Source organism: Silurus meridionalis, chromosome 27 (assembly GCF_014805685.1).
Source record: "Silurus meridionalis isolate SWU-2019-XX chromosome 27, ASM1480568v1, whole genome shotgun sequence".
In the NCBI taxonomy this organism is placed as follows: domain Eukaryota; kingdom Metazoa; phylum Chordata; class Actinopteri; order Siluriformes; family Siluridae; genus Silurus; species Silurus meridionalis.
In genome coordinates, this window is record NC_060910.1 from 2,004,848 (window position 1) to 2,017,347 (window position 12,500).

General features: G+C 41.7%; 1 protein-coding gene across 1 annotated transcript in view; it reads right to left on the bottom strand.

Annotated features, from left to right (window-relative positions):
- Positions 1-3,083: 3,083 nt before the first annotated feature.
- The window catches only part of sema4c (sema domain, immunoglobulin domain (Ig), transmembrane domain (TM) and short cytoplasmic domain, (semaphorin) 4C), a 62,067-nt gene continuing 52,650 nt past the window's right edge, over positions 3,084-12,500 (bottom strand). The window contains 6 exon segments of the mRNA XM_046841112.1: positions 3,084-7,955; positions 8,043-8,137; positions 8,395-8,552; positions 9,089-9,204; positions 11,013-11,226; positions 11,668-11,812. Coding sequence (XP_046697068.1) covers positions 7,045-7,955; positions 8,043-8,137; positions 8,395-8,552; positions 9,089-9,204; positions 11,013-11,226; positions 11,668-11,812 — 1,639 coding nt within the window. The 3' untranslated portion in view covers positions 3,084-7,044.

Genomic DNA, 12,500 nt, shown 5'->3' on the forward strand with positions numbered 1-12,500 from the left:
GCATGACATCGTCAGTGTGATGGCCGAGCTCTAAAACGATGCCTTCTGTAATTGAGCGATGAAGATCCAGACAGAAGGTTTTGTAATTCTTACATCCTGAAACCAAACATCAACACACAGACCATAGATCACTGTCAGGTCTGATCTAGGAGCGGAAAGGCGATGCCAGGTTACTGTACAGCGAAATATCAGGGGGTTTTATAGTCAGCTTTATTCTACCATGTGAATCAAAATGTAAACATCTTGAAAGATTGACTTCATTTAGAGCTGAAATTATGAGAAGTGTGAAATAAAGTGGAATGAAATTATTCTGTTCACATGTTCATTTGTCATGTGATGAGATGGGAGCAGATGCACTAAATAACAAAATAGTAACAAGAAAACCATAACCTGATCGTAAACATGATCCTAAACCTGATCCTGAACCTAATCCTGTCTCCGATTCTGATCCTAAACCCGATCCTGAACCTGATCCTGTCTCCGATTTGGATCCTAAACCTGATCTTGAACCTAATCCTGTCTCTGATTCTGATCCTGAACCTAATCCTGTCTCTGATTCACATCCTAAACCTGATCCTGAACCTCATCCTGTCTCCGATTCTGATCCTAAACCTGATCCTGAACCCAATTCTGTCTCTGATTCTGATTCTAAACCTGATCCTAATCCTGTTTCAAATTCTGATCCTAATCCTGTCTCCAACTCTGATTCTAAACCTGATCTTTAACCTGATCTTGAACCTGATTCAGAGCCAGATTCTGATTATATACCTGATCCTGATCCTAAACCTAATTCTGGTCCTGAACCTGAATCTAAATCTTATCCTGATTGTAAAACCTAAACCTGATCCTGAACCTGGTTTTAAACCCAAACCTGGTTCAGAAACTGAACCTGATCCTAAACCTGATTTTAAATCTGATTCTTAACCTAATCCTAAACGTGAGCCTGAAGCAGAACCTGAGTCTAAAACCAGAACCTGATTCTGATCCTGATCTTGAACATAGTTCTGAACATGATACTGAAACCTGAACATAGACTTCAAACCTGATCCCGAATCCCCTCCTGATTTTGATCCTGATCCTAAATAAGATCCTAAATATGATCCTGAGTAAAACATTTGATCACCACAGAGCACAGATCTGAGACAGTGATCGAGTTGCACTGTGGATGTAAATAAAGTGTTATTGAGCCGTGAAAGTGATTCAGGTGCTAAAAGTCACGTGATGAGACGTAACAGTGCAGTGGTTTGTGAGAAACGTTGTTCCTGTCCATGATCCTGACCGTAATCAGGCTACATTAGTGTCCAAAATCCCATTAAACTCAAAACACATCATTTATTCATTAAATTTTCTTCATTATTTTAGGATTTCGTTTTTTTAATTCAAACTAAAATACGATCACAAAAACCCATTAAGCGATAATTTTCATTTTATTAAGTGAGAAACCGGAGAACGTGAAATGACAGTTTTTCTCAGTCGCTTTGGAGCGTTTCTCAGATCAGAAATGAAATTTCTCAAAACTACTTCCACATCATTAAGTCACTTGTGCTCATCATAAAAACATTTCTTGTTGCTTTGATCAAATTGCGAATGTTTTCTACATTGATTTAATGGATTGTGTACGAGTGTCTGCTGTTTCCTACAGTATCAGTTAATGTTCATGTTGATCAAAATATATTCTACTGCTTTCACCTGAATAGTTTTAACCCCCAAAACATCTCAGCATCAGTTCATTGTGTACGTCATTGAATGTAAAATTGTTCAACCAGTCGTCATCATCTGTCATCTAACATTTCTATTAAACTTTTATTCTATAAATGTGTTGAATTGATGAATTGTGCAGATGAATCTTAAACGTCACTAATGAAGGCGAGTGAACGACATCAGATCAACCAATCATCAACCAGTTCTCTAAAACAGGTCAAAGGTGAATCTCGTAAACCTTGGATTGGAGAGTGAATACAGACAAAACAGAATTCTACATTCTGAAAACCGATGAACTACTAAGAAACAAACAAACACGTGTACAGTACAGTAAAAGTGTGAATCCTGTCTGGTCTTTTACAATCAATATAAATCAAATATCCAATCAAATAAATGAATTTGTGCTGAAACTCAGATACCAAACAGAATTTTGTGCATTTTCAGTCTCTGTGATCAAAAACCATCGTTTATATCAAGAAATCCTGAAACTGTGCAGCGTCACACTGACAACACGAATAAAGATTTTAATGATTTTGTTTGTAAACAATGACAAAAGGACTTTTTATTCTGATGGGAATGAGACGTTTTTTGCAAAAAAATCCAATGTGTGGTGCTGTTTGTACTCATTGTTGTGGGAAATGCACTGACTGGTAAATAAATATTAAGGATGGTACGAGAAAACGCTCCAAAGCAACTGAGAAAAACTGTAAAATGAGATAAGTAAAGTTCATCAAGAGAAACTGTGAGGACTGAGTGACAGAAAGAATAAAAGAAAGAAAATTACAAATACAGTAAAACATGTGGAATGACAGATGAAGTGAGAGTGTGACATAGATGAATAATGGACAGACAGACAGACAGACAGACAGACAGATGGTTTTAAAGAAAGAAAAAGAAAGATAGACAGACAGACAGACAGACAGACAGATAGATAGATAGATAGATAGATGGAGGGTTTTAAAGAAAGAAAGAAAGAAAGAAAGAAAGAAAGAAAGAAAAGAAAGAAAGATAGAAAGAAAGGAAGGAAGAAAGAAAAATAGATAGATAGATAGATAGATAGATAGATAGATAGATAGATAGATAGATAGATAGATAGATGGTTTTAAAGAAAGAAAAAGAAAGACAGACAGACAGACAGACAGATAGACAGACAGACAGACAGACAGACAGATAGATAGATAGAGCCTATCACAATTCAACATTCACACCTGAACTTCCAGCCAATCACAATCCACCATTCACACTGATCAGGGGGTATGTAAATAGATGCATCGAACATCACTGGACTTTGCGATGGTGTAATTTCCTGTTTGTAGAATCGTATAAATGAGAAGTTTCCTGTGCTGCATTTCAGAAATCTGTAATGAGACGTGACCAAAACGTTTTCGAAAACGCAGCTCACACTCGGTGAATCGAACTTTATTTCATGTGAATATGTACATATATAAAAAATAAGGACATATGTACATTAATAATAAATATCCACGGGTTTTTTTGTACAAGCGAAATAAGTTACTAACATTATACTTAAAATTAGAAAATAATAATAATAATAATAATAATAATAATAATAATTAAAAAACAACCACAAGACACATTTATTAAAAAAAAAAAAAAAAAACAGCAGGCAGTTAAGTAAACAATCAAACAAACAAAAAAACAGCAACCGTAAAGAAGCAGATCAACATTTGGCCACAAAAGAAGAGCAGAAACGGTGTCTTTACAACCCGACACAGGCCATGCGGTGTGTGTGTGTGTGTGTGTGTGTGTGTGTGTGTGTGTTAGAGAGAGAAAAAGTCAGTACGGTTAAAAAAAAAGTGGCCACAATTTTTTCTCAAACATTTTCTCAACCAAATGGGCCGTGTTTCAATCCTCCACCTGCGTTACGACGACGGATTAAGCAGCATTTAGTGCATTTGCTGAGCCCCCGTGTTACCCTGGACTCGATTTTAGTCTTTAGCACATGGCTTGTGTCCGAATCCTGCTTCTTGGAAGTTGCTTGAATAAACACGGACCGGGAATACCAAAGCAAACACTGAGGCTGTGTCTCAATACCCAATCTCACAGATTTCTTAAAAGTGCACTCCATCACGTCCTGATCGGTGGATGAATTCCACTGGATGACTTTTTTGGGTTCCTTGTAAAAAAAAAATGTAGGATTTATTTTCAATACCTTTCCAAAGCATTTCTCCAAGCGAGCAGCCTTCCTGCGTAAGTTCTAGCAGGTCGCCATAGCAACCATTAAACAACCATCGACGTGTCGGCCATTTTCTTATTTTGTAATTCCGTTTGCCGAAATAACTTTCCATCGTCGCAATTACGGTTTTACGATTAAACGTATCGTATTCATTCTGAAAAGAATTTCAGTTTGCACATGAAACCCGGCAGACGTTTTTGTGAACACGTGACTAAAAGCGACACAGAGTTCCGATTGGTCGGAAAATCTGCTGAAAATCTGCTGTCGGAAAACGACCTACGACCGCCTCCGTAATAGCAGCGCTGGATATCATATTTTAATGTAATCATTTAGTTATTGTTCAGCTAATGCTGTTGGGCACACGCCGTCGTTTCTATGGCAACACCTCGTCCGCAGGGAGTGTAAACTGATCGAGATTACATGAAAATCCGTGATCGTCAACATCACAGCTTTTTTTTTTTCTCCCGTAAATATGTTAACATCCATAGGAAGGAGTCTCCAGTGTCAGAAGCTTTGGAACTGCTGGAGAAAATGTGGAACGGTTTCTGGGGAACGTGGTGAGATGATCAGGTTGGTGTGCGAGCGGCGGTTTATAGCTGCTATAACGTAAGCAAGGAGAGGAACTCGTATCAGGAATGTTCCAGAAGAAGTTTGTCATGAAAAAACTGCAAACTTTGGACTCTGTAGGCCTCAATCATTATCTTCTCCAAGAAAATATCTACATTTATCCAATTTGGTCATAAAATGTACAGCCAAAAGTTTGTGGACACCTGACCCTAAGATTGGTATGTGTATCTTTTTTGAACATCCCATTTCCATTTGCTCTTATAATAAGTTCTGCTCTTCTGGGAAGATGTTCCACTAGATTTTGGTGGAGATTTATTCAGACACACGGGTGTTAGTAATATCTGATGTCGGTGAGAAAGTGAGGAGGCTTGGGGGTGCAGTCAGTGGTCGCATTCATGACGTTAAATGGGGAGGTCTATAGCAGAAGATCTACCACATCTTCCAACCCAAGCTGGCTTACTTTTGGCCACACAGCGTATTTAAAAGTAGACAATAATCATGTCGTTATCTAAATCTTTTGAGGATCGACACACGCCCACCCGTGGCGAAAGCAGATCTGTACGATGTAAAAAAAAGAAATCCACCCTTTTTCCGCTTTTTTTTCTTTTTCTTTTTCGTCTCATCGCGGCGCTCGGATAAATGACGGTAAACTAATCTTGTGTGAAAAGGCGAAAGAATCCTCCGTGAAATTCCCATTACTGTCGACTTGCTTTCTCTATCTTTTTTTTTTTTTTTTTAATCGTATCTGACGTTTGGACAACAGAACGCAGAGCTGCTTGAGAAAAAAAAAACATCATAAAGCTGTCATGCCACAAAATATATTGATTTTTTTTCTCTTTCTCCATCAAAAAATAAAAAAAGAGTAATAACGAACACTTGTGGAGTAGAACAGTCCTTTTTTCTGTGCGGTAGACAGAATCTGAACTTGAATAAAAACAAAATAAAAGAAAGGAATGAGGAGGAGGAGGAGGAGGAGAGGAAGAAAAACCTTCTGCAGTCTACTTTGGCTTAGCCCGTGCTGAAGAGGCACAGCGAAATGATACAAAAAAAAGACAAAACGAAATTACAATGTCTCTTTCTTTCTTTTGTCCTTTCTCTCTCGTTTTTTTTTTTTTTTGAGAGTCGTGAGTAAGACTTGGTGAACTTTTGCACTTCGGAAGAAAAAAATTATAATAATGCCGGCTTGTAGAGCTTCATGCAGGAAAGAAGAGACCGGTGAAGGTAAAGTCCGCTGTAGTACCTCACGGAGAGATGGACAGATGTATCCATTTGTAATATTATAGAAAAAAATGAAATTAAACGTCCTTGCATTTTTGTCAGTCTGTGGAGACGCTGAAAAGAGAAAGAAAGAGAGATATTACAATATGACTCGGATTCAAGAAGGGAGGAGGGAAGGGGGATCAGGGGCGGGGCTACAGATGACCTCACTTCCTGTAAAAAAACTTTAAGACTTTGGGTCACGCTTAGAATCCACTTGTTGCGGATAGCTAGCTAATTTAGTGACCGGTTGTCATGGAAACGCTAAGTCCAAAACCAAAATCTAGTGGAACATCTACCCAGAAGAGTGGAGGTTACTATAAGAGCATGTGGCTGGGAAAATGTGGAAAGGGATGTTCCAGAAGGAGAACAATTGATCAGGTGTCCACAAACCTTAATCCATATAACATAGTTTCAGAACGCTCACCATATTGAATCAGACGCAGCCTCTGTTTGGATAATTGGGCATCGATCTGGCCTTCTGGCATCCAATCAGGGTGGGTTTATCCACAGCCGTGTAAATATCCAGAAGTGATTCAGATTCAGCATTAATGCACTTTGTTGAAACATCATTTTTTACAGTTATGAAGTACAGTTTTGGTTTAACAAGAACACAGTTTTTTTTCAAGTCGGAATCGAGTGTCTTTGCTGAAGGACTGTGAGAAAAGTGTCCGTCCTCCTGTTCACGTTCCTCTAAAGGGCGCCTCAACGTTCCCCGCAGTTGTTCTCCAACCGCTCCAGAAATACAAAGCAAAAATCTTTAGATTACAAACGTCACAATATATTAGTGCTTTGAAACTGAACACATTCTCCGAAGGAAAGATAAAAGTCAAGATAAAAAAGAAAAAAAAAAAAACGAGCTGCGTAAAAAGTCTTTTTCATCCGCTTGAACAGCTCCCTTCATTTCATTCGTCCTCTCTCTTGTCTTTCACACTTTTATGTTCCAGAAAGTATGATTGTCATCCTGCTGAAAAGTTTTCCCGATTTCTTTTTTACGCCCTCTTTCCCTCCACTAATCCGGAAACAGAATGCAAATAGGTCTGGCTCCTCCCACAGATTTTAGTGACAGCTAAATCACGTAGTTTTTTTTCGGTTAGCTACGCGATGAAATGAAACCTCTTTCTGCTGATGGAGGGACTCTGTATATGGGCATTAGCATGCCACGTGCTGGATTGGGTTGATGGTGTTAGACGAGAGCGAGAGATAGAGAGATGGAAAGAGAGATATAGAGTGAGGATGTGTCCAGTGGATGTCAAAGAGAGAGGAAGGATGCTTCTCCGTGAAGGAGGGAGGTAGTCGAATGTTTGGCGTCTGTTTGTCCTCTACACCGATGACTCTTCCGGGTTGGCGTCAGGCAGAACGCTTCTCTGCTGCAGAGTCCTCCGGAGCTCCTCCTTGAAGGGGCTGGTGTAGTCGTTCTCTCTGGCACCAATTCCCAGCTTACCTCCAACTCCTCCCACTCCTCCTGCGCTCATGCCTCCGTTTGCCCGGTCTTCGCCTGCTACGCTAAGGCTAAGACGGACATACCCGTTGGCGCCGGAGTTCCGGATGTTCGTGAGGCTTAGGCGGCTTGGCGAGTGCAGCGGCTGCCCGGGAATAGTGCTGGGCGAAGACGAAGTCGCGTGTCCGGGAACGATCTTCAATGAACCGTCTGAGTAGTAATAATTGGCGCCAGTTTCCCAGAACCGATCCTCGTCATTGTTCGAGCTGGTGGGCATCTTGCTGGGGACGAAGCTTGGGGTCTCTTTGGGCAGTGTAATCGGGTAGACCAGCGTACTCTCCAGTGGCTTCATCTCTGAAGTCCCCGCTTTCCCCAAAGCTAATTTCAACCTCCGGCGCAGGTAGAGGGCACCGGCGAGCAGCACCAGGCACGTCACGCCCAACGCAATCACCAGCACCCAGAAAAGCCCCATGCTGGCATCCGGAGCTCGAGCTTCCATGAACACCGGCGCGCTCGCCACCACGGCTACCTGGTAGCGCTCCGTCTGGAACTTCACACCTTGCTCCTCGGAGTAGCACACGTAGCGTCCAGCCTGGAGGGCACCTGCTTGTGGAATGACCAGAGCACGGAGGGTGCGATCGAAACGGGGACCTGAAGTGTCCGAGTCTGAAGAGAGCAACAGCTCGCGATCGTTCAGTGCCCATGAAGGACGTGCCATGTTCGAGACCAGCTGGCACGGCAGGACGAGGTCCGAACCGACCACCACGGTCACATTTCTCAGACGAGAATGTTCTGGAAAACAGAAGACGAAGGATGTTCATGATATTTGAGCTGAGTGTGACAGTTTTGGCCAGCAGGGTGCAGCAGACTGAGACTCACCTGGACTCGGGATAGAGACTGGCTTATCAAACTTAGCCTTCGACCCTCGATTGAACCTCTCTAGCATGAGATCCTGAGTGAGAGTGGGCATGGACCTAAGTGAGGGGACAGGAGACATCCGTTACATGTATACTAAGACACAAATATACTCTAACACACACACACACACACACACACACACACACCCTAAAAAAGGAAAAAAGAACCTGACATGAATAGATCATCTGTACAGGAGGACGGTGAGTGATGAAGCCAAATGGAGACTCATCAAACACTCTGCTTGTGTGTTTGTGTGTGTGTGTGTGTGTGTGTGTGTGTGTGTGTGTGTGTGTGTGTGTTTGTGTGTGTATACCCGCGGTGGAGGTCGATGCGGACGCAGGCTCGTCCCTCGCTGTCCCAGGCGCAGTACGGATCTCGAGACAGCCAGCAGTCCGGCTGAGAGTGATAACGACTGCAATTAGCCAAGGGCAACTGCAACACCTCGGACCGAGAGCCGATGTACAGGTACTTCTACACACACACACACACACACACACACACACACACAGACACACACACAGACAAAAAAACAACACTGCTGAGGTTGGATAAGAAACAACATTAGATTAAAATATTTCTGCATGTCTGTGTGTGTGTGTGTGTGTGTGTGTGTGTGTGTGTGTGTGCAGTGTGTGTGTGTGTGTGTGTGTGTGTGTGGGTATGTATGTTAATGTTTATATTCGTGTGCACTTGTATGTGTGAATGTCTGAGAGTGTGTGCATGTTTGTGTAGGTGTGTGTGTATTTTGTGTCTCTGTGAGTGTGTGCATGTGTATTGTTGTGTGTCGGTGTGTATGAGTATGCGTGTGTTTTAAGTTTGTGTAGTTGTGTGTGTCTGTGTGTCTCTGTGAGTGTGTGCATGTGTATAGTTGTGAGTAGGCTTGCGTGAGTATGCATGTGGGTAGGTGTGTGTGTTTGTAGGTTTGTGTAGTTGTGTGACTTTGTGTCTCTGAGTGTGTGCATGTGTATAGTTGTGTGTTGGTGTGTGTGTGTGTGTGAGTGTTTTACCTTGGTGTGTGAGATGGTGAGACTGTCGACTGGTTGCGCACAATCAAACAGCTGGATCTCTTCGATCACATGAGCCTCAGATCCAACAATCGCCACTCGCTGGAGCCATCCATCAGCTGGAGGAGAGAGAGAGAGAGAGAGAGAGAGAGAGAGAGAGAGAGAGAGAGAGAGAGAGAGAGAGAGAGAGAGAGAAGGAGAGTTTGGTTTTTGTATAAAATTAAATGCCAGTGATTTTAATTGAGTTTACAATGTATATATTTGTATGTGTTTGTCTCAATAAGTGTGTGTGTGTGTGTGTGTGTGTGTGTGTGTATGTGTTTGAATACATAGATTTGTAGGTATGTGTGTATATTTGTCTTATACTGTGTGTGTGTGTGTGTGTGTGTGTGTGTGTGTGTGTGTGTGTGTGTGTGTGTAAGTGTCTGTGTGAGTGTATGTGTGTGATATATATATATATATATATATATATATATATATATATATATATATATATATATATGTGTATATTAAAAGATAACTTGTTTTGCTATGTGTGTGTCTGAAATGACAAATATTGTGTATATACAATGCTAATCAATATACATGCACACACGCACGCACACACACACACACACACACACACACACACACACACACACACACACACACACACAGATGGACGGAGACAGATTTCTTTCTATGTTTCAGCTGCTTCTTTTTCACTCAACAGCTAATCAACCCTGTGGTCCAACTGCCAGTGTGTGTGTGTGTGTGTGTGTGTGTGTGTGTGTGTGTGTGTGTGTGTGTGTGTGTTGGCAAGGTTGTCATATGAAGTCTGGCCTTCAAATTGTAGCAGTCAAAAAGAGAGTGAGAGGGACTGCAAGCGAGAGATCAAGAGAAAGAGAGGGAGGTAGTGTGTGTGTGTGTGTGTGTGTGTGTGTGTGTGTGTGTGTGTGTGTGAGAGACTCAATATCAGTCATGCTGTGACAGCAGTCGCACTGCGCTAATCCAACTGAGCTCGAGTGAAAATGCTTTCTTCACACCCCGCCAGTTTGAGTGTGAGTGTGAGTGTGTGTGTGTGTGTGTGTGTGTGTGTGTGTGTTTGAAAAGGAGACCAAGGACAAAGCCCAGTTATAGTCTTTCAGTTTAACAGTCTTCGCTCAGCTCATGAAAACACGCAGCTGAATTGATGAACGTCCTTTTTTCTGTAGATAAACAATCGTTCCCTCGTCTTTTCATCTGTTCATCCTTCATTCTTCTATTTATCTGTCTTTTATTCCCATCACTACATCAATAATCTGTCCATCCTTCTATCAGTCTATCCTCGCTTATTCTTACTTAATAAATACCATAAATTCTGATGTTTATACGTTGCTTTTATCTTCCTATCCATCCATCTATCAGTCCATCAATCCTTTCTTTAGTCCAATCAGTGGTGGCTTTTATTATACAGCCTTCTATTTATCTTTCTATCTGCCTTTTCCATGTTATCCACCCATCCATCCATCTATCTACAATCTATTTACACAGCCATCCTTCTATCTCCGTTCTTTCCCCAGGCTATCTACCCTCATATTTATACTTCTATCCATCCATCCATCCATCCATCCATCCATCCATCCATCTATCCAACTATCCATCCATCCTTTAACCCACCAAATGATGTCTTATATCTTCCATCCTTTTGGCTTTCTTTATATCTTCAAAGCAAAACCCATCCATTCATCCTACCATGTTGTTCATCCATCTACATAACAATCCATCCATCCATTCATGTACATAATTCATCCATCCATGTATTTGTTTAATTCCTTTATCCACTCGTTCTTCTTTCCCATTCATCCACAATCCCCTGTATCCATCCCCTCTATCATAAAATCCCTTCAGATGTTCATCCCTTCACCTTTCATCTATAATTTTCTCCCTCCCTCCCTCTGGTGTATACCTGTTCCTATAAACAGGATGCTGTACGCTCTCTGGTCGAGGGCGCTCACTCGGTCCACTGCGATGCGGGTGAAGTTCACTCCCTTGGAGAGCATCAGGGGTCGAGCTTCGGCCCTCAGCTCCATTAGCGGGTGTTTCTTGGCGAAGTTGAGCGTCGCGTCCGGCAGCTGCAGCGAGCTGTTATATCCGTTCTCTCTGTCGAAATTCGTGATGCACTACAAAGACCAAGAGAAGAAAAGGCAGGAAAATAAAAGAAGGAGACACACAGGGAAAGAAAACGAGATTTATTCTCCAGCCGTGACACACAAAATAAAATCTCTTTCAGCTAAAGTAAGAGCGTGTCTCAGATCGTATCGGAACAGCGTAACTGTACGTCGAGGGATTTGTTTGGAACGGCGTTTATCCTCCGAGCTCACGAGATTACACGCAAAACTCTTCTAATCTCATTTCATTTCATCCCTAATCTCATTTCCTTTAATCGCTTTCATCTTTCTGTCCACATGAGCGTCTAATTAACTCGCGTCCCCACGCGCTCGAACCGAACCCAACATCCAACCCAACGTGTGTTTTCTGTTTTCTTTCTTGGCTCAAACTCCTGAATCACATTATCGAAACCCTCACATCTTTCCGCCGTGGTGTTTGTTCTTTGCACTCACCGCTCCGGGTCGCGGGTTCGGGACGACTCCGGTGTATCTCCCCCATCTCTGAGACGCCTCGCGGTATTCCTTATACGGGCCCTCAAACACACTCTTCACCTCCCCGATGTGGTACTGACACACGGCCGAGACGTCCACGTCCCCCCTGAGAGCAGGACACACACACACACACACACACACACGTGTGGTTAGATCTCCTGCATTCACATTCACTGCTGTGAGATTGTATACAGTTTGAAATACAGAGGTTTATTTTCCACCATAACGGAGCAGTGAATCAGTGGATAAAACGTTTGTACTGAAAGAAATCTGAAATTGAAATGTTCATGATTTTTTTACAGTGAGATCAACATGGAGCAAATCATCTCAGAGTGAAGACTCCAGACAGAGAAAACAAGTGCACACAGAAAGACTGGACTAAAAGAAAAAGTGTGTGTGTGTGTGTGTGTGTGTGTGTGTGTGTGTGTGTGTGTGTGTGTGTGCGCAAAACAAAAAGCATTAAAACTACATGAAAGAAACAAAGAAAAAGAAAAAAGTAAATGAAGAAAAACAAAGACAGGAGTAAGAGGAAAGAGAAAGAAAGTGATGGATGGATGGATGGATGGATGGATGGATATATATAAGTGGATGAAAAGAAGGAAGGAAAAAGGATGGAATAGCAGAAATAGCAAAAGAGACAGATAGAAATATGAAAAAAAGGAATATGATAGAAGGAAATCATAAGAAAAACAAAGAAAGAGAGAAAGAAAGAAAGAAAGAAAGACTAAAAGAGTGATGAAAGGGGAAAAGAGAGCCAGATAAATAAAGATAAAAAGAAAGGAAAAAGAAAAGAA